This window comes from Umbelopsis ramanniana (assembly GCF_025399195.1).
Source record: "Umbelopsis ramanniana AG unplaced genomic scaffold K450scaffold_2, whole genome shotgun sequence".
Taxonomy (NCBI): Eukaryota; Fungi; Mucoromycota; class Umbelopsidomycetes; order Umbelopsidales; family Umbelopsidaceae; genus Umbelopsis; species Umbelopsis ramanniana.
The window spans coordinates 756151-775359 of record NW_026252088.1 but is presented as its reverse complement, the minus strand read 5'-3'; the positions used below and the strand labels follow the sequence as shown (position 1 = coordinate 775359).

The following is a 19209-nucleotide window of genomic DNA, read 5'->3' as shown; positions in this document are numbered from 1 at the left end:
CAGTGATAGCTCATTTGAACGCCAGGACCAGGTAAGTTGACTTTCGGTTATGGATGATGACATCAACCTTAGTGGCGAGCATTAATGTTAATTTTTTCCGGTGAATGCTTAAGTTATATAGACTCAAACTTGGTCTGCGACATCTACGCGCTCTCCAGTATACTGCTGTTGCCATGGATAGCCGATTTGAGCATTTGGTGTAAAAGATACAGCAAGATGTATACCATTTGTTTTTATGACATAAATACGTACATTTCCATTAAAGGCAAATTTACAAGGCAACTAAGCTATAGTGAACTGCTTCATGTCGACTGCCAAGTGATACTCTACTTTATGCTCGCATACAACAAATGAATTCAAAATACCGGCTAAAGATGCTCGTTTATGAAAAAATGAAAGCACCCATCCTCAGAACCATATCTACTATGAAGAGTGTTAACGCCTAGCAAATTAGAGAAACATACCTCATATTGTCAATGGTTTCGACGAATTATCGTTCAGAAATACAAATTTGCAGACAGTAATGTAAAGACGCTTTCAAACTTAGCTCATTGTGTCTAGAATGCAAAATGTAAACACCAAAACATAAAATTGAAATTCCATAAGTAAGCTAAAGCCAGAGCTGATGGTAATACCTTGAATAATGGAATAATTGTTGATCTCTTTATTGAATACTGTTAAAAATTCTGGTTTAACCCCTATTTCTTAGCTGAGGCGACGGCTCCGTTGTATCCGTCCATAAATGCCTTATAATTTGGCATGTGGGAGCCGAACAAGTTTGCAAGACCTTCAAGATCCATTCGCCAATCGCGAGCTAACTCACAGGCAACGGCAAACCAGTTCATGAGTTGAATTCCACCAGCTTCCATTCTTAACCATGAGGCATCTCTGATGGCTTCATTAAATGTACCGGAAGCATCGGTAACCACAAAGACTTCATAACCAGCAGCCTTGGCAGATAAGGAAACAAATGTTACGCATACATCTGTAACGATACCGGATATGATGAGCTGTTTCTTTCCGGTAGCTTCTACGGCTTTAACAAATTCTGGATCATCCCAAGCGTTAATTTGTCCTGGTCTAGCAACATAAGGCGCATTTGGAAATTTGGCTTTGAGTTCTGGCATCATAGGACCATTTGGACCATCTTCGCGAGATGTGGTCAGGACTACTTTCAAGTCGAAGAATTTTGCAGTGTCACCGACAGCTAAAATAGTGTTCTTGAAAGAATCTGGGCTAGTGTCTTGAACCAAATTGAATAGTCCTACTTGGTGATCAATGAAGAGAACAGCTGCCTCCGATATATTTAAACGATTGTAATCTTCTACTGAAGGTGGTTATTATCTTTTCGTCTAACGCCGTCAAATTAGTTTTATTACATACTTGCAGCCGAAGCATAGCTTGCGATCGACAAAAAACCAACAAGGGCAGTGGCAAAGTTGTAGGTGATGCGCATTTTGAGTTAAGGCTTTTTTGTTTGTAAACGACTGCTTGTGTACTTGGAGACTGAAGGCAAGTCCTCTGTATTGTAGCCCTGATATTTATACTCCTGAATCGTGTATTTTAAGACGAAAATAATGGAATACCAGAGATAAACTACCGTATTACCGTTCGGTGTATACCCATCAATACTAAAAGTAAAGAAAATTAATGGAATGCCGAGAAAGAAGGTTGGATACATGCGTGGATGCTGTTAAACTTTTCATTAGCATTATTATCTGTTATTGAATCCCAACTTGCCATCGTACAGCACAAAACATTGCAAAGCTTTGTGCTGGTGAAGATCTTAGATCCACAACACTTCATACTCCTCCCTCAACATATGGGCTTCTCTTTTCTTGAGCTGTATGTCCAGATTACCTTCGTCGAATACCAATATTAATTTTTTTATCAGCCGCGACCATGGTCCGCAGATATGCTTAATTAGGTTCCGACCAATGATGTCTCCATTATAGATGAATGCTGAAAAGAAACATGGTATTCGGTGGATATATTAACATCTAGTAGATATGAATGTAACTGTCAGTTATTGTGCGTGTGTAGACCATAACTCTCAGCATTCTAAAATCAAAGGGTTTAATCAGCCGTGATGATGTTTCACTGATATCCTTTATCAAATTCGAAGCATTTCTCCATAGTATAACGTAGATTGATAAGGTAGTTTCGGGACATTGCTTTTACCCATCCAAAAGAAAGAGATGGCACTGTCAGTAATTGCGCAAGTGTTAGCTCAACACCCTAAGTGTCTTCAATCAAGTTTTTTTCTCTCTTATCTTTTTTTTTAAAAAAGAATACTTCTTGACCAAGGTACCACCTTATTGAAGTTAGTATGACTTCAGGACAACTTATTTTCAGTGATGAGAGCCCTGAAGGTTAGTAAAATACTCCAACCAACTATTATTGTAAAAACTACTACCAGTGTCTAACGTTGTTGAAAGTGTTAACTTTACAAATTTTGCCAACAATCGGCCCTACGGAAATTTTAGCTCAATTTCTTCGAGGAAGAGCCGTTTATGCCAGGAAAAGCATCCGATACAACCTTCCTTTCCCGGAGAGAAACATTCGGCGGCACTTCATAACGGCCACACGTTCGTAAGGGACATCTCTGCTAAAGTTGTTTTAGCTTGGAATACCTCTTTGACCGCCTACAGTTGAGATGGGATTTTGATGTATTTAGAGAGATCTCATACTATCAACGCTCATATGGAAGACGACTGGGCACACAGGTCAACCGGAATTTGCACGCCCTGAAAAGATTAGACTCCAACAGCCACCACCCACCACTGATGCTACAACAACTACTGATGATAGATAAACAACAACCACACTTTAGCCTTTGATACTTCGTCTACAGCAACATATTTCTCGCCATTTCGCACTACATAGCTCATGTTTTATAGCTATTTGAATCATCATTTGTTTCGTTCGCTGCAAAACGTGAAAATTTCCAATATGAGTGAACACTTTTCAGAGATCTTGAATCAAATAAAACTGATAATTGAAAAGACAGGTGCATCAATCGTGGGGTGTATAAATTTTATGTTGATCGCCATATTCGAGTGATAAAATGTGTGCATTCCGTTTGCAAGATTTGAACCTGAACGATTGAAACGTTGTTGATTTCAAGCCTGTTTTGAATCTGAGACCTGAGGAATTGGCAGACTTGAATTTCATCTCCGGGGTTCGATTGAAGGCAATTTTCTCCCCACATTTTTTTTTTATGGACTCCTCTTTCAGCCATGGAAGTGGAACGAAGACCTCGAAATACAGCTTGCCGCCATTGTAAATCTCGAAAGCGAAAATGCATAAGGGAACGACGAAAACCTTGCAAGTTATGTTTGCAGATTGGTCAGACATGCTCTGCTTACGTTGAAGAGGTTGGGAAGACGAACCCTAGGATTGTCGAGCTTCAGCAATTGGACGGTGGCAAGGACATTTACAACGATCCATTGTTGGAACATTTTGTCAAGCTTTTCTTTCGATTTATACACGACCCAGTTCTAACTATATTTCATAAACCAACGTTTATGATGCTTTTTCATCAAGGAAAGATAAAGAGCTATCTTCTTTACGCAATAGCTGCACTGGCTGCAAGGTTCTCTTCAGATCCAACTTTGCAAAATATCGACCCAAGAGACCGAGGAGCAAACTATTATGCTATTGGTGCAAGGCTTCTGAAAATTGATATTGACGAAATAAGCGTCGATACCATCCACGGATGTATGCTGATCTCACATTATTGCTCTGGTTACAACTTGGTGGAACAAGAAGCTGTTTACGTTGGGGTAGCGATTCGAATTGGGCACTTGTTGCATCTTCAAGAAGAACCCGACACAGGGGATGCCGTTCAAGATGAAACATTGCGACGTGCGTGGAGTATACTGTTTGCTGCCGATAGATGGAGTGCTCTCGGTAACCGCATTCCGAGAATTACTGGTTTTGAATATACAACTGATCGCCAGCCAGCTAGAAAGCCCATGCCTGACGTAGACTTCCTTCAACTAACAAGCGATACACCAAGGAAGGAATACACCTTAGGAATATGGGCTCCTAACCGTGATTTACATGATATAGCGTCGTCAATTCATACCCACCAGCTCGCAGTCTTATACAATCCAACGAGTCCAGAAGCATCACTGAGCAGGATCGATGAGATCGCTATGGACTTGCAGAATTGGCAAGATAGCTTGCCCCCAAACTTTGCTTTCAATACGCAAAATGTCTATCTACAGAGTAGTCTGTCTTATGGAGCAATCTTTCTCGGCACACACCTATCCTTTCACTACAATTATGTCGTCCTATTGTATCAATTCTTGTCGTACGCAGACTCACAAAGTAGGGAATACGCTGATCAGCTGGAGTATCACGCATCCAAAATCTCAGAAATCATCCGCTGGTCGAATAAGATACCCAACTGCAGGCTTTTATACTCTGTTGTCGCTCATATCTTAGTCATCAGCTCTTCCGTACACTTACATACACTGTTGTATGGAGAGGGGAAAGCAGCAAAGCAAGCAAAGGATGACCTTGATACCAACTTTGAGCACATCATGACCTTAAGACGACTGTGGCCCGCTGTGGATGTATCAGCTGCAAGATTAAGAGTGTTTGAAGCTGCTTGCTTAACATCATATCAAAACACCTGGCGAATGGATCGGTGGTTGGTGAAATTTCTATTGCACCATACAACGTATATGGATGAAGATCGGAGAGATGAGCCTATGGAAGCGCTGCCAAGCTACCCGGAAATCCGACGTGACCAAATCACCCCGGCTACTAATCTCAGTCAACAAAACAATGATGACAACAGCAATCACAGAATCGTTGAACAGGCTCTCTCATGGTTGTTATCAGCGGACCCATCTACTGGATATCCACAAGATTTGTTTATTTTTGATTCAGATGCAACAGAAGCAGGCATGAATGTTCATACTTAAAAAGCTGGTCTTGTGAAATATATTAAAGTCATTATTATTTTTCGGTTTCATTTATTGTATTATTCATTTGTATAGCAACAGTACTGGTACATGTGTAAAGTAATAATAAAGTATTATGATAACTTTGTTCTAATGTTCATAAGCGCAAAAACCAGCTCACAGTACAGCTCCAAGCATGGCAAAAACTATTGTTATGATGATCGTCGTAAGGACTAAACGTAGAATCATCTTCCCTATATGCTTCCCAATAGGTATCTGCGCCTCTGTCTACCATTCCACCAAAATAGTCCTTGGCGAGCGCAAGACATGCGTCTCTTGCTCCGTTTTTAAACAGTGCTTCCAGAACATAATGATAACAATACGGAGTATTTGCTCTGATAGCATTAGGATTTTGCATAGCGATTTGAATGGCTCGAACATGTTGTTCTTGAGGTAAAACATGAGCCAATCCCATCCAAGCTTGAGATGCCCAAGATATTTGCCCATTTGATAAAAATATTCCCTTGTCTTCATCGTAAAGTGCTAAGGAACCTTCTGAGAGCAGTCGAATATCCTCAGTGTAATCGACGCCAATATCTAACTTGTTGGCCAGACTTTGCGCTGCCTTGAATGCTATCACAAATACAGCTTGCATGCTGGCAAATCTATCCAAATCGTCATGCCAGTCAATGAAATACCAGACACCTGGCTTCATCTGAAAGATTCCGTCCTTGATGTATTCTTGATGATTTCTTTCCAAGATATTTTGACATATACCAAAGAGTTCTCTCCCTGTAGAAATGTCATTTGTTGCTTCAACGTATTCCAGTAATGTGACCACAAACAGGAGCTCGTAATCCAGAATATAGTCACCCGAAACTCGTGGCTCTGGTCGTTCGTACAGACTGGCCATGACCTTTTGATCCATGCGAAGTCCTGCAAAGAGATACAGGCAGCGCTTCACCAGGTCGTTATTTTGAAATGTGACATAGTTCACCAAAGCTTGAAGGCGAAGATCCCCTAGCCATAAGCGTCTATCTCTACGCGGACCATCCTCAAATACCGTCTGCATACAGTCCCGCAAAGTTCTCAGACCAACGGTATCAATGAGGTTGAAGTCACATCCTTCGACCGGCGCAACTTTTTTGCATGCACTGGTCACTGCATAGCATTTAATTTTGCGAAAACATATCTTGAACTTGCTAGATACTTCAAGCACCTGCACTCGCACATATCGGAATGCATGCCGTCGCGGTATATTCACTTGTCCAGGCAGCTCATCTATCTTGGCTTCTTCATGAGGGAACCAAGAAGTGCTAATCCACGATTTTGACGGGTAAAAATCTTCAACAACATCGCCAGGGACTTCTCCGAAAGTTAGCCTTAATCTCGCCGGGCAATCCACATTTTCACCTTGTGCGTCGAGATAGAACGAGAGATAACCAGTACGATGACCTCCAAAGTCCACGATAAACTCATCTCCTGAGGAGAACCACTTATCTTCGAGCCTACTTGCGTTGTATTGTACCACTTTTGTGTGTCTCAAAAATGCCTTGTCATCCGGAACGAAGGTAACCACATCTTTCGGTCTTTCTTCCGTGTAACTTAACTTTGGAGTCAGAGCTTCAGCAGCCGTAAGGAAGGGAATTTGGACGGTTTCGGCTGGAGCCATTGCACTTGTGGGGAAAAGATAGAAAGCGCTTGTGAATTGTGGAGAACGGAGGACGAGCTTACTGAATAAATAAAGCGTTGGCGGGGTATTGATTAATTAACAAAAACTTTGTGGGGTGGATAATGATGGGAAAATAGCGGCTACCTGCGGCTAACTGACCGCCATTTGGCGCTCAAAATCGGGATTTAGACAACTTCGTGAATGTGACTTCCCCGCAATTGTTGAAAAAATGTGGGGAATGAGCGCCTCCCTTTCTATCTCATAAAAGTTATAAAAGTAGTTACCTTGGAGCACACTATTCATACACAAAAACAAAGTATCAACGCAAACCAATCCAATGGGTCTTCGTCGTTCCCTGTTTACTGCGGTCTTCGCATGCGTTGGCTCCTTCCTGTTTGGTTATGACAGTGGTGTTATCACAAATGTCATCGCACAGGGACATTTTGTTGAACGCTTCAGCTCACCTTCCTCTGCTGAGCAAGGAGGCATCGTTTCTTCATATACTGGTGGTGCTGTCATTGGAAGTCTTCTTCTCTACTACATGGGCGATCGTCTCGGACGTACCAAATCGATCTTCGTTGGTGCTGTCATTGTCACTTTTGGATGTGCCTTGCAAGCTGGTTGCACCAGCATTGGTATGCTGATTGCTGGTCGTCTCATTGCTGGTATTGCCATTGGTATTCTCTCTACTGCTAACCCGGTTTATTGCTCTGAGGTTGCTCCTCCCGCCTGGCGTGGTGCTATGACTGGTTTACAACAATGGATGCTTAGCTGGGGCTACTTCGCTGCCCAATGGATCGGTTATGGAAGCAGCTTCGCTGATTCGGATTTCCAATGGCGTTTCCCACTTGCATTTCAGTGCATTCCTGCTGTCATCTTAGCTGTTGGTATTCTATTTCAGCTGGAATCTCCAAGATGGCTTTGTGAGAAGGACCGAAATGAAGAAGCAAAAGAAGTACTCCACAAGTTGCATTACAACGGTAGCAATCAAGAATTCCTCGATCTGGAATATAGGGAAATCTGTGAAGCGATTGAGCTGGACCGCAAGCTAGCTGTGAAATCGTGGTCCGGTTTGTTTGCAAAGAAATCCTGGCGCAGGCGTCTGGCCCTTGCTTGTGGCATTCAACTGGCTACACAAACATCAGGCATCAACGTGATCAATTATTATGGCCCAAAAATCTATTCTGCCTTACAAATTGACACTCAAACATCACTCATGATTATTGGTATTTCTGGTGCTCTCTCTGTAGTTTGGTGTACTGTTGGCCTATGGCTCTTGGAAGGCATTGGCCGTATTAAGCCCCTGGTAGTCAGTTGCTATGGTATGGCGGCTTGTCTCTTAATCAATGCTGTACTCAGTCAAACAATTGATCCTAGCACCACTACTAATCACAATGCGCTTCGTGCAAGTGTTGCCATGAACTTCCTTATATCCTTCTTCTTCACTCCACTTGGTATCAATTCATGGGTATACCCAGCTGAAATCTTCCCCACTGAAATTCGTCAAAGAGGCAACTCCCTTTCCACTGTTACAAATTGGGTATTCAACGTCGTATTCGCTCAAGTGTCTCCCATTGCTCTAGAAGCAGTTGGCTATCGTTACTTCTATGCCTTTATGGTTTTCAATCTAATCGCTGGCACCTGTTTCCTATTCCTGTTTCCTGAAACCAAAGGAAAGACGTTGGAACAAATTGGCGAGCTTTTTGGCGATCAATCCGTACATCTTATTGATGACAATACCAAGTATACCGAAGGATCTGAAGAGAAAGCTGTTGGAGGAGTGGATGAGAAGTCCACCAATTAATATCGAAACCTTTTAACGTAATCAATAGTTATAGCGTATTTACCTGAATATTTTTCTGAGAGTAGCATAAATAAAATATGTATTCCTTAGGATGTTTAATCGTCTTCTAGCGTGGCGTAGGATTCGGTTACTGTGCCATACATCTCGAAAATCGACTAGTTTTTATTGAAGTCATTTTTGCCTATTTAAAGCAGCAAACATGCTGGGGATATTCGGTTCAGAAAATGATATCAGTTGATCCAAAATTAAAGCCATTTCATGAACTTTGTTTTATTTTTACTTGTGGCATTGTCAATGCAACTTTCACAACACACGCTAAGAAGCAGACGACTTCGAAATAGCTTTTTAGATGGTTGTATACAAGTATTGTGATGCAGATCGTATTACCCTGATCCCCTTCTTCGTTTTAAAGGATCCATTGGTTGGCCTTGTACTTTCAGTCATTGACTTGAAACCTTTCATATTTATCATGACAGTATGGTCTTCATCACCACTTTTTAAAATTACGAAATCGCGTGCTCTAAGCCATAAATCTGTGTACTGAGTAGGTATTGACGCATTTTTTCAATCATGCTGCCCAAAACAATCTCCTACCGCATCATGTGCATTTATCTTGTCGATAGGAGATTATCAGTGATAAATCATCATAATTCTCAATACGTAGAGACAGCAATGGGTTCACCATGATGACTTAAGTTAATAGAGGTAATGATTAGAAAAGATCGTCCTGCTTTTTATTTATTTCTAGCCTTGTAGCAATATCTTTTGAATTAAATCATGTATCTTTCTTTACTCTATAGTACACATCAAGTTTTTAGGGAGCTATGACAAAAGACGGCCCCTTTGCCCGACGAAAAAGAAAAGCTAAAGCAAAGTTGCGCGCCATTGCCACTGGTGTAAAATTAAGTCTGTAACCTGGTATATCACCATTCGCCTCAACGTCCTCGTCGTACAATCACGGAACCCTGTTTCTTTTTTTATATTTTTACCGTCTTTTGCATCTACCATGTTGCTATTTTCAGAATATCCAACTTTCTCCTTGTCGCATTTGTACCTGCACAGCTTGCATGAAAAAAAAACATATATTAAGGGCAGCATCTTCTGCGCTTTCATGGCATCGCATCCCTCTCAATCATCAAATATGAAATTGTCAATTCTTTCAGCTCTTTTGGCCCTCTCTGTTGCCACTGCATCTGCTAGCTCTATCTCTGGTACCATTTACGTATATGTGAACAGTATCCCCCACCCCAAAACCACTTTCGTCAAGAAAGGCTCAAACAATCAGTTGGTGACTGATGGTGCTGGCTGCAAGGGTAACAAAACTTTGCCTGGAAAGGACGGTGCTCTGTCTGCCACTTTTACCACAGTCAACAACCAATGGGATTTCAATGGTGAACACGACAATGAAATTAGCATGGGTAAGCTGAGCAAGGAGTGAGCATGGATTCCAGTAATGTCGTACTAATTTTTATTTGTAGGTTACATCAAGGTCAAGGATAATAAATGTCTTTCTCTCACCAAGGGTAATCCATTGAAAATTGCTTCTTGTCCATCGTTCGACAAGGAAATCAAGGTTGGAAACAAGTTTGCCTGGTTCCATGACAAGCGTAACAGTGCTATTTGGGCTTATGGCGGAGATGCTGATGCTGACGAATCCAAGGGTATCAGCTTTGCTGCTACTAATCTCCAAACCAATGGCAAGACTTTGAAAGGCGTTTCAATGCACGAAAATTCCCTCGATAACGTTTTCATGGGTCTTGGCCATGTCAACTTGGGTGGTACTGGCAAAACCCCTACCGGCTGCGCTTAGACGCCTTCCTTTTGTACACAAGTATCCCATGAATAAAATATCATATCCTTAAATGCCCAACTTTATCCCATTGTTACGTTTTCCATTCTATATTTCTTGTTTCGTTTTAACATTTTGGCGAAGTATTACCTTGTTTTTCTTTAATGATTGTATACAGCTTATCCAACAACAGTGTAGACTTGATGTAAAAGCGCCTGATTCGAAAATTAACCCCAGTATTACACGATGATAAAATGCTGTAGCTGTTAGATTTTCTAAGCTACCAAACCAACCCATTTGACTATTTGCGCAATTCAGCCATTGTACGTTACATGAAGTCATTGTTTGGATGTAGCAATATTACTTTTAGCATGGCTTCAGTCGCTAAGAATGTCTTTATATCGTACTGGATAATGTATCTTAAAAGTCACTCACTGAAACGAGAAAGCATTTTGACAGGTGAGCCACCTAATTAATATGGTGGTCAGATTAGGTGTCGCCACATCCACCATCAACGTGTTGAACCATTTATGATGATATGGCTGCAAACAATGCAATCTCTCCCACAATCTTGAATAAAGAAACTTGAAGCGTCTGGGCTTTAACCCTCAAGGTTTGATGCCGCCTTACCCTTTCCATACAAAGAGATGGTAATACCGGGCATTGCGCCACTTGTTTACAAAATCTTTCAGACCTTGCCCAGTAAAACTATTCTTGCCGGACTTGAATCTGAAGCTTACCATGGCCATTTGTGATATGTAACACTGCCACTCACTGGAAAGAATCGGGCATAAAACTGTGCTTCTATCAAACCAGGCATCCCAACTGCCGCTGAGCCGACTATGGCTTCCAGTGCAAAGTAAAAATGCCCAACTTGCCTACAAATACAATCTGCTGACAGTTGCTCTTAATATATACTGGTTTGTTGTGTTCCATGATATCATGTTTTATTTGTGGTAGAGTCACTCTCTATACTGGAAGGAGTCAAAGGAGAGTAGTAATGCACAGCAATTGTACTTCGTCATACTCTGTTAATACTGTAAAATACAACCTGAATCATGTACATTTGGCATGTATCTTGGCTCTCTTCTATTTAGTGGTCAGATATTTTTATATAGTGAAATGTACTGATTGAAGAACATGCATTTAGGGGACAGCCGTAATTCCGGAGACTGTATGATTGGAAGGGGGCCCATATGGCGCTTGTGACAGGTCGAACAACTGCGATGCACATAACGAGGTGACCCAGTCCATAATTGGATACTAAGCCCATGCTATCCCGCACTGCGCCATAAGTAGGCCAATGGTCGGCAGCTAAAGCTCTAAACGGAAAAACAATTTAACGCTGCATGTCGTGTATGGTCGTCGACCAAGATTACGAAGGACGACCATGCTTTGAGGGTATGAGATATAGACTACAAACATATAGTGCACGATGAAGCTCACAGGGATGGATGGCTGGAGTTTGGCATGTTAAGCGTATCAAAGCCATAGACTATATGCGCCTCGGCCGATGTGTAACACTGCAAAGGCTCTTTATACTCAAACCAAAAATGTGTTCCAGCGATGTGAGCAGTAGTAAAGTTTGGGATTATCATTTCTTTTGAGGCTAAAAAGTACTATTTTTATATGCAAGACCATTTTTTTCCGCACAGTTCTAGATATCTAAAGTCCTGCTATATAAATGGCCCCTGATTTACAGATGCAAAATTTGTTGCATCTGCCACCTAATATTATTGTCTTCTCGCTTTCACTGTACTATCTATCGATAGACGCATATTCCAGCTAAACATGCAGAAACCAGACGACTCCAATGATCCACACCCTCTTTATCACCCTATGAAGCCTGATGAACCAGACTTTAAGCCGACCCTGCCACAGGAGCCAAGGGACATGAAGCACGGCAAATATGAAGCTGAGAATGTTGCGGCTGTTAACACAACCCAATATACAACAATTCCAAACCAAACTCCAAAGCAAAACTGGTTTGTTAGATTATCGAGACGAACAAAAATAATAGCTGGTGTCATACTTTTGATCGTGATATTTGTGGCCGCCTTTGTCCCAGCATACTTAACCACGCACAATAATAACGACGCCAGCACCACTACAGGCTCCTCCAACACCACCACCAAACCGCCACCAGACAGACCGAATGTAACAGCTGCTGGGTTGCCCATCAACAACGCAACCTACCGTATTACCGTAGGTAACGGTAGAAATGGATGCAACCAGTTTTTAAGTGTTGCTGGTTGCTCTGCGGGAGGGACAGTTGACATGTATTCTGGAGATGACAGTAAGAATTTTTGATAATTGTTTCATTCGACATTTTTAGGAGAGCTCATTTTCTATTTTCATACTTTAGATAGTGGCAGACAGGAATGGTTATTCACCCTAGTAGAAGGAAAGACCAATATTTATAACATTGTAGTTGGTGGAAGATCCGGATGTAGTACGTTTTTGAGCAGTTCGCCATGTCCAAGCAACGTTGTCACGTTATTCGGTGGAGATGATCGTAAGTCACTATGAAATCCAATTTCTTCATGACCCAGCCTCTAACATTACCTTTTGACTCAGAATCTGGAAGGCAACAATGGTTTGCAAACCCTATAGGCAATACCACCAATCATTTTAACTTGATGACAGTTACAGGAAGAGCAGGCTGCAATCAATTCCTTAGTACAGCAGACTGTACTAATAGTTCAAACCTAGTTGACATGTTTGACGTGGATGACGGCTCTGGTCGTCAGCGCTGGGTTTTGACACGTATCTTTTAAACATTATGTCTTGTCTCGCAAGGAGATGAATTCCCCACCATGGGCTTCAGCCGTTGGTTTTAACCATACCATAAATGTGGGTAGTGTTGATGCCATCGCATGGGCCGCACAAACTGCTGAACAAACTTTTTGTACAGCACCCACTTCATAAGATAATGTATAATCCACTGTAATATATAGCGAAGAGTATAAAATTAAAGAAGATTGAATGCTTTTCATGGCTTTATAAAGCGTACGGATGTGGATACATCAACATCTTACTTGTGCAAAGTGGTAGTCCTTTGCTTTCAACAGCCTTGCAAAATGGTACATAATACAGGCATGGTATTGCTAACGACATGTTATGTATTTGCGTCTATTTGCGGGCTCGTGAATGCAAAGTTACTCTAGTTTATTGTACAATGGTTGTGGTGAAGGTTTTGACTCCGTCCCTTGTCCTGCGCCGAATGAGTCAAAATTTAAGCATAAAAAAAGTTGCTGTCGCTGTTGCGCGCACGCATAAGTTTTCTATTGCATCATAATCAAAATGTCTCATCACACAGCTATGACCATGGCAGCACTTTGCGCCGTCGGGTAAAGTAATCACTGCAATGGAAGCTAGTGCTTTTTCTCTTCCATAGTCTAACACATGCATTCATTCAGCGGAATCGCCGGCTTTGCTAAGACCCGTTCAACTCCATCGCTCGTTGCTGGCCTTGGTGTAGCTTCTCTTTATGGTGGCGCCGCCTACCTTTTGAAGGAGAACAAAGATTATGGTGCTGAAACAGCTGCTGTCGCTTCCCTTGTCCTTGCTGGAGCAATGGGTCCTCGTGCTGTCAAAACCGGCTTCCGCAAGCCCGTACCCGTAGCGCTTACTATTGTTTCTCTGGCTGCCGGCGCGTATTACGTCAACAAGGTTCTAGAATATAGAAATGGCGTTTGAGTCCTTTGTAGAATATAAAAAGTGAAATTGTGTGGAATGGTACAGTATTCTATCGGTTGCTGACTGGCCGAACGGTTACCAAAAATTGAAACAATAAAAAAGTCATTTTGCAATCTTGTTTGGAAAATAAGCGACGTCAATGATATCACTCATGGTCTAAAATGAGGCATCTCTTCATGTAACCAACGTTTATGTCTTACCATACCGATTTTGCTGCACGATGTGCGTTGTAGAGACGACATTGTCAATCTTTCTTTAGTTGGCTATTCACCACTATGAGGGTTGCAAATCTGATAGAATGGAAACTCAGCTGACAGCTTTCAGGCCAGGCAATCAAGTAGAGCATGACACTTGGGTTCATTAGTTGGATATTCTACTTTGGCCTCTCGCGTGAAATTCCGCATATGTTATGCAATATGGAGTGTCCCTGTCCAACAAATTGGCTTGGGCCCTTTACGAGTGAAGCGGTCGGTTTAAAAGTTAAAAAGATGGTTCGATTCTAACCATATCTACTTGAAAAAAAGAGCAACCTTAAGTTAGGGATTTTGATGGAATGCTCTCACTTCAATTCTGTAAAGCAACAGACTCACGCTTTATATCAGATCATTTATCGGCAGCATTGTTGAAAAAACTGGTCTTAGGGAAAAATTTTAAAAAGCGCCTGATTATTCAAAACAACTTCCTTCAGTTTTGACAAATCACCAATCGCTTGCTTGCAGCAACTGAAAATTCAGCATCTTTACAAAAGACTAAACGAAAGCTCATCTCTTCAACTTTTCGGTTGCTTCCATCGACTTTTGTCCACCTTTTCACCTACCTTTTTCTAGCATTAGAGAGTTCCATCCGTACGTTATGCGTAACTTGCTACTCAGCATGATGTAGTAATTAAAATCTAACAATTTTTGCCATTTTGCAGGGAACCACTTTCAATTAGCAGCACTGGCAAACAATATCGTAATCCTCCTTTACTCTTCCAATTCTCTGTGCTCTAAGGCCACCAAACAAAATATATCAAATAGTAGTAGTAGTAGTAGAAATTGTCGCACCACACCAGTTTGATCACCATCCCCAACATACCTGCTTCAACTTACAAGCAGGAAAAAATGATTCTCACCACCCAGAGTTGTAATGAAACTCGACCCATCTTACTTCAAAGCTTAAATGCCGCCGCTTCAGCTCCCCCTTCCCCCCCTCTAGAACCTGTGGATCGTGAACATGTTCATGTTGAACTTTCTCGCTTCAGGAGTATCAATGTGGTAGAGAAGAAAGAAGGTATGTGGCGCATTCATAGTCAAATACGGTGAATAGATGTTCTAACCCGCTTTCTGGTGCAGCGGTGTCTGGATTTGCAAAGGCATTGTTCCCAGATTCCCCTATTTCAAAGGAGATCAAGCAAAGTCTGAATGTGACTGTGTCAAAAGAAGGCCTTGGTCTGGAGTTTATAGAGTGTCAAGCCTTTATTTGGAATGATACCATCTTCATGCAACCTCCGGCCGCACTTTCGGGGCCCACAACCTGGGCAGATGGTGAATTCCAAAGATGGTAAGCTTTTCATCCTTCAGGAACACTGTTAGAGCGAGATCTAATGTATCTCTTATTACGTAGCATTATAAGCTTAATCGAAATGGCAGAAAACAGGTCGGATTGTAATCGCCTAGTTGTGGCGATTGACCATCCTGTCAACAATGGTAAGTCAGGTTTTCAAGAACAAGACTAGGATAAGGAACAAAAACTTATGATTGACTGTATCACCTCGATATAATCTAACTTAGGCAATTTGCTCCGAGCGTTTATGTACGTTGGATTTACATTAGTCCACCCTCAAACCTACCACCAAAAGTCAGATTTCATACTATTCGGATATGAGATCTAAGGTACATTTGACTAGTTTTTGTTTTCATATATCTATATCCAGAAACCATCAGTAAACTATTAGTAAATCTACAGCAGTAGATATTTTGAAATGGTGCTACCTGCTCCGTTAAAAGATAAGATAGTTTCTGGTAACCGTCAAATTTGAAGATCTTTTGACTTCTTCAACTTAAGCTTAGGTCAAAATGAAACAATAAATTTCCCGTCTTTCGGTAACCCGACGTCCATCCAATATGACTAAACGACTATGTCCCCAGCACTTTCCCTCTATTTAGCAAGTTAGTAGATTGACAAAGCAGATTGTGTATTTGCCATATGCGACTAAGTTGATATTCTGAGTTTTCCTGGCCTATGCAGTGGACAATCAAGAGGAGATGGAAAGAGGTAAAGGGCCATATATGGTTATCAACGAGTTTGCGGACTATCAGCGGAAATGAACAGGGTTGCGGGGGGCATGCATCATGAGATGCGTTTCTTCAGCTGTAGTTGTAGATTTATGCCGCCAGGGAAGGAAAGACACGGCTATTATTATTGTCCAAAAGCGTAGCGCAAATTATGACTAGGCGATCGAATATTGTGGTCACACGGTTCGGATGTTTCCTCGTTTGCAAGGTTTCGTTTTGCGATTTTTAGCAAAAAAGTCAAGACAGAAGGAAAAACTTGCATGGCGTGAGACAGTAATGCCCCACAAAAACCAAATAAAAATTAGCCGTAGCGGGCAAGTTCATATCTGGTCACGTTAGACGTCGCATCATGTTCATTCAATGAACACACTAAATCGCAATATCAAGGCAATGCAATTGATCACCATGAGCAGCGTTGTGAAGTGCAACGGATACCATGGCAGTAAAGTAATTAATCTTGAGCGGTCTATTAGACGGAGAAATTAGAAAGCTAAATGACATAACCACAAGAATGGATGGCTGTGTCAGTTAATCATATTATCATTACAGGTTGAACTTTGGCTCCGTATGGCAATTAGAACAAAACTCATGCTCGAAAGTTTTCGGCAAATGACGAAGAAGGCTAACCAATGAGGAAGTTAGATTGTGGGCAAACGAAGAAGCACTATGTCACCCAGTTAAACTCCGCCAATGTTATACACCATATTTAGCTATCTGAGGTGTCTTTTTCGACTTCCTGAAACCCATTCTCATACTAGCCAGTTAGCAAAGGTGTCCAAAGTTTCGCTTATATAAATCCTCCACCCAACCCCAACTTATTCGTATATCCAACTACCCCGCACTTTCTCCACACTTTCGAAAATGCACGTAGCTGATACAGAGAAGGGCAAACCTCTAGTCGTCAAATCAGAAAAGGAGGTGTTGGATGTTGCAACCAATATCATTAACCAAAACGGTCTTGAAGAATATGAAGATGTGATCAAGCGTGGTGCATTACTGGCGAATGTAAGTCGTCTATTCGATTCCTTCAGCCAAAATTCCCTCCCTTCATTATGTGTCTAATTGATAAGGAACAATTTTTTCTATCTAGGACCCTGACAATTGGGAAAGTCGGACTGATATTACAGAAGAAGAAAAGGAAGTTTTAAGACGTGAAGTTACTCATCGATGGCACCAACCTGCTCAAATGTACTTCTTGGCAGCGTAAGTACAGTTTTTGTCAATAGTTATCGTGCTTGCTATCATCTTTACTGAGTCACCATTGCACATGTCAGTGTCGGCGCTATGGCTGCTGTTGTACAAGGCATGGACGAAACTGTTGTGAATGGAGCTCAACTTTTCTTCGTTGAACAATTCGGTTTGACTGATAACACCTTGCTGCAAGGCTTAGTGAACGGTAAGTGCACTGCTGCAACCAGAGAACCTACCCCGCAGCCCAAAAAAACAAACAACCAACTAAAGACTCCGATTCCATACAGGTGCGCCATATCTTGCATGCGCCGTCGCTGGTGTTTGGATAAACGTTCCACTGTCTAACTGGTTTGGTCGACGTGGATCTATCTTCATTGGATGCACACTTGGTGTCGCAGCCTCTCTTTGGCAGGCCTTTTCTCAATCTTGGGTCAGTTTGTTCGTGGCTCGTCTCCTTTTGGGTATCTCTATCGGAAACAACTCAGCTTCAGTTCCTGTCTATACTGCCGAATCCGTTCCACCATCAATTCGTGGCGGTCTTGTCATGCTTTGGCAAACTTTCACTGCTTTCGGTATCATGTTGGGATGTAAGTACAGCAAATACAGGTTTTTTTACCCACTACGATGCTTATTGGACTCACGTAAATTAACATGGATTGTCTTTCCTAGATATTATTGACGTGGCGTTCATGAATATCACAAGCGAGGGTGGTCTAAACTGGCGATTGATGTTGGGTTCTACTGTTGTTGCTCCTCTTATTGTCATGTCAATGATCTACTTCGGTCCAGATACTCCTCGTTACTACGCAAGGAAGGGTCGCTACAACAAGGCATTTAACTCTTTGAAGCGTCTTCGTTGGACTGAACTGCAAGCTGCGGCCGATCTGTATCTCATTCATGAATCTGTACAGGAGGAGGCTGCTTTCCAACGTGGTAATCCTTTGGCTGAACTCTTCACTGTTGCTCGTAACCGAAGAGCCGCCCTTGCTTCCTTCATTGTCATGTTTTTACAACAATTCTGTGGTGTCAATGTCATCATGTACTATTCCTCTGTTATCTTCAAGCAAGCTGGTATCTCCGATCAAACTGCTATCACTGCCAGTTTGGGTGCTGGTATCCTCAACTTCCTGTTCGCTCTTCCAGCCATCAAACTTATTGACACTTGGGGTAGACGACCACTTTTGCTTTCCACTTTCCCTCTTATGGCCGCTGCTTTGCTGTTCACCGGTTTCTCCTTCTTTGCCCAAGATGAAACAACTAGACTTGGTCTCATTGCTTTTGGTATCTACGCCTTTATGATCTTTTACTCTCCAGGAGAAGGACCTATTCCTTTCACGTACAGTGCCGAAGCTTTCCCACTCCATATCCGTGATGTTGGTATGTCATTCGCTACTTTCGTCACCTGGACTTTCTCTTTCATCTTGGCTTTGGTGTTCCCAGCGCAATTGGCTGCATTCACTCCTACTGGTGCTTTCTGTTGGTATGCAGGATGGTGTATTATTGGTTTCTTCCTTATCTTGTTCTTTGTTCCTGAAACCAAGGGTTACACTCTCGAAGAGTTGGATATTGTATTCTCCGTTCCTACTCACAAGCATGCTGCTTATCAATGGCGTCAAGCTGGACGATGGATTAAGAGGAAAATTTTCCGTAAAGAAGTCGCGAAGGAAAACCTTTTGGAACTCTCAAATACTGAAGATCTTAAGCAAGCCCAAGCCGATCAAGCTCACGCTACTGGAAGTAATGAAGCACAAACTTCTAAAGGAGATTCTGCTGAAAAATTTCAAGATGAAAAGGGTGTCGAACATGAGCATGTCGAGGACACTCCCAGCGCATGAAGTATATAATACTCTATCGGATTAGTA

General features: G+C 41.9%; 11 protein-coding genes across 11 annotated transcripts; 8 read left to right on the top strand and 3 right to left on the bottom strand.

The window, feature by feature from the left end:
• K450DRAFT_219845 (uncharacterized protein) lies at nucleotides 1-580 on the top strand. Its single transcript, XM_051585438.1, has one exon. It carries the CDS (start codon nucleotides 85-87, stop codon nucleotides 352-354), a length of 270 nt encoding a protein of 89 aa, XP_051449440.1. The 5' UTR covers nucleotides 1-84; the 3' UTR covers nucleotides 355-580.
• Nucleotides 581-698: 118 nt separating this feature from the next.
• On the bottom strand, nucleotides 699-1456 carry K450DRAFT_219844 (uncharacterized protein; the record flags this gene model as incomplete). The annotated part of the gene is made up of 2 exons (XM_051585437.1): nucleotides 699-1327; nucleotides 1384-1456. 2 exons carry the CDS (start codon nucleotides 1454-1456, stop codon nucleotides 699-701), a joined length of 702 nt encoding a protein of 233 aa, XP_051449439.1.
• A 3549-nt stretch (nucleotides 1457-5005) lies between these two features.
• K450DRAFT_219840 (uncharacterized protein) lies at nucleotides 5006-6819 on the bottom strand. Its single transcript, XM_051585436.1, has 2 exons — nucleotides 6733-6819; nucleotides 5006-6645 (listed from the first exon to the last, which is right to left on the bottom strand). The coding sequence occupies exon 2, from the start codon at nucleotides 6586-6588 to the stop codon at nucleotides 5074-5076; it is 1515 nt and encodes a 504-aa protein (XP_051449438.1). The 5' UTR covers nucleotides 6589-6645; nucleotides 6733-6819; the 3' UTR covers nucleotides 5006-5073.
• Nucleotides 6668-8452, top strand: K450DRAFT_219836 (uncharacterized protein). The gene has a single exon (XM_051585435.1). It carries the CDS (start codon nucleotides 6926-6928, stop codon nucleotides 8390-8392), a length of 1467 nt encoding a protein of 488 aa, XP_051449437.1. The 5' UTR covers nucleotides 6668-6925; the 3' UTR covers nucleotides 8393-8452.
• A 977-nt stretch (nucleotides 8453-9429) lies between these two features.
• On the top strand, nucleotides 9430-10426 carry K450DRAFT_219832 (uncharacterized protein). Its single transcript, XM_051585434.1, has 2 exons — nucleotides 9430-9810; nucleotides 9871-10426. The coding sequence occupies exons 1-2, from the start codon at nucleotides 9504-9506 to the stop codon at nucleotides 10200-10202; spliced, it is 639 nt and encodes a 212-aa protein (XP_051449436.1). The 5' UTR covers nucleotides 9430-9503; the 3' UTR covers nucleotides 10203-10426.
• Nucleotides 10427-11105: 679 nt separating this feature from the next.
• K450DRAFT_219830 (uncharacterized protein) lies at nucleotides 11106-11745 on the top strand. Its single transcript, XM_051585433.1, has one exon. The coding sequence runs from the start codon at nucleotides 11116-11118 to the stop codon at nucleotides 11314-11316; it is 201 nt and encodes a 66-aa protein (XP_051449435.1). The 5' UTR covers nucleotides 11106-11115; the 3' UTR covers nucleotides 11317-11745.
• Nucleotides 11746-11878: 133 nt separating this feature from the next.
• K450DRAFT_219824 (uncharacterized protein) lies at nucleotides 11879-13221 on the top strand. The gene is made up of 3 exons (XM_051585432.1): nucleotides 11879-12477; nucleotides 12547-12696; nucleotides 12759-13221. The coding sequence occupies exons 1-3, from the start codon at nucleotides 11973-11975 to the stop codon at nucleotides 12956-12958; spliced, it is 855 nt and encodes a 284-aa protein (XP_051449434.1). The 5' UTR covers nucleotides 11879-11972; the 3' UTR covers nucleotides 12959-13221.
• On the bottom strand, nucleotides 12756-13381 carry K450DRAFT_219823 (uncharacterized protein). The gene has a single exon (XM_051585431.1). The coding sequence runs from the start codon at nucleotides 13175-13177 to the stop codon at nucleotides 12962-12964; it is 216 nt and encodes a 71-aa protein (XP_051449433.1). The 5' UTR covers nucleotides 13178-13381; the 3' UTR covers nucleotides 12756-12961.
• K450DRAFT_219820 (uncharacterized protein) lies at nucleotides 13222-14052 on the top strand. The gene is made up of 2 exons (XM_051585430.1): nucleotides 13222-13531; nucleotides 13601-14052. Exons 1-2 carry the CDS (start codon nucleotides 13485-13487, stop codon nucleotides 13878-13880), a joined length of 327 nt encoding a protein of 108 aa, XP_051449432.1. The 5' UTR covers nucleotides 13222-13484; the 3' UTR covers nucleotides 13881-14052.
• Nucleotides 14053-14983: 931 nt separating this feature from the next.
• K450DRAFT_267770 (uncharacterized protein) lies at nucleotides 14984-15753 on the top strand (the record flags this gene model as incomplete). The annotated part of the gene is made up of 4 exons (XM_051592851.1): nucleotides 14984-15152; nucleotides 15215-15422; nucleotides 15486-15568; nucleotides 15653-15753. 4 exons carry the CDS (start codon nucleotides 14984-14986, stop codon nucleotides 15751-15753), a joined length of 561 nt encoding a protein of 186 aa, XP_051449431.1.
• Nucleotides 15754-17017: 1264 nt separating this feature from the next.
• Nucleotides 17018-19182, top strand: K450DRAFT_267769 (uncharacterized protein; the record flags this gene model as incomplete). Its single annotated transcript, XM_051592850.1, has 5 exons — nucleotides 17018-17161; nucleotides 17247-17359; nucleotides 17431-17552; nucleotides 17635-17934; nucleotides 18017-19182. The coding sequence occupies 5 exons, from the start codon at nucleotides 17018-17020 to the stop codon at nucleotides 19180-19182; spliced, it is 1845 nt and encodes a 614-aa protein (XP_051449430.1).
• Nucleotides 19183-19209: the final 27 nt, after the last annotated feature.

What these genes read in the sequence shown, in the direction of transcription:
- K450DRAFT_219845 (XM_051585438.1), top strand. Translation starts at nt 85, where the DNA reads ATGTTAATTTTTTCCGGTGAATGCTTAAGTTATATAGACTCAAACTTG.
- K450DRAFT_219840 (XM_051585436.1), bottom strand. Translation starts at nt 6,588, where the DNA reads ATGGCTCCAGCCGAAACCGTCCAAATTCCCTTCCTTACGGCTGCTGAA.
- K450DRAFT_219836 (XM_051585435.1), top strand. Translation starts at nt 6,926, where the DNA reads ATGGGTCTTCGTCGTTCCCTGTTTACTGCGGTCTTCGCATGCGTTGGC.
- K450DRAFT_219832 (XM_051585434.1), top strand. Translation starts at nt 9,504, where the DNA reads ATGGCATCGCATCCCTCTCAATCATCAAATATGAAATTGTCAATTCTT. An exon ending in CGACAATGAAATTAGCATGG is followed by an intron (nt 9,811 to 9,870) that starts GTAAGCTGAGCA and finishes TTTTATTTGTAG; the next exon opens with GTTACATCAAGGTCAAGGAT.
- K450DRAFT_219830 (XM_051585433.1), top strand. Translation starts at nt 11,116, where the DNA reads ATGATATCATGTTTTATTTGTGGTAGAGTCACTCTCTATACTGGAAGG.
- K450DRAFT_219824 (XM_051585432.1), top strand. Translation starts at nt 11,973, where the DNA reads ATGCAGAAACCAGACGACTCCAATGATCCACACCCTCTTTATCACCCT. An exon ending in CATGTATTCTGGAGATGACA is followed by an intron (nt 12,478 to 12,546) that starts GTAAGAATTTTT and finishes TTCATACTTTAG; the next exon opens with ATAGTGGCAGACAGGAATGG. An exon ending in GTTATTCGGTGGAGATGATC is followed by an intron (nt 12,697 to 12,758) that starts GTAAGTCACTAT and finishes CTTTTGACTCAG; the next exon opens with AATCTGGAAGGCAACAATGG.
- K450DRAFT_219823 (XM_051585431.1), bottom strand. Translation starts at nt 13,177, where the DNA reads ATGAAAAGCATTCAATCTTCTTTAATTTTATACTCTTCGCTATATATT.
- K450DRAFT_219820 (XM_051585430.1), top strand. Translation starts at nt 13,485, where the DNA reads ATGTCTCATCACACAGCTATGACCATGGCAGCACTTTGCGCCGTCGG. An exon ending in GCAGCACTTTGCGCCGTCGG is followed by an intron (nt 13,532 to 13,600) that starts GTAAAGTAATCA and finishes GCATTCATTCAG; the next exon opens with CGGAATCGCCGGCTTTGCTA.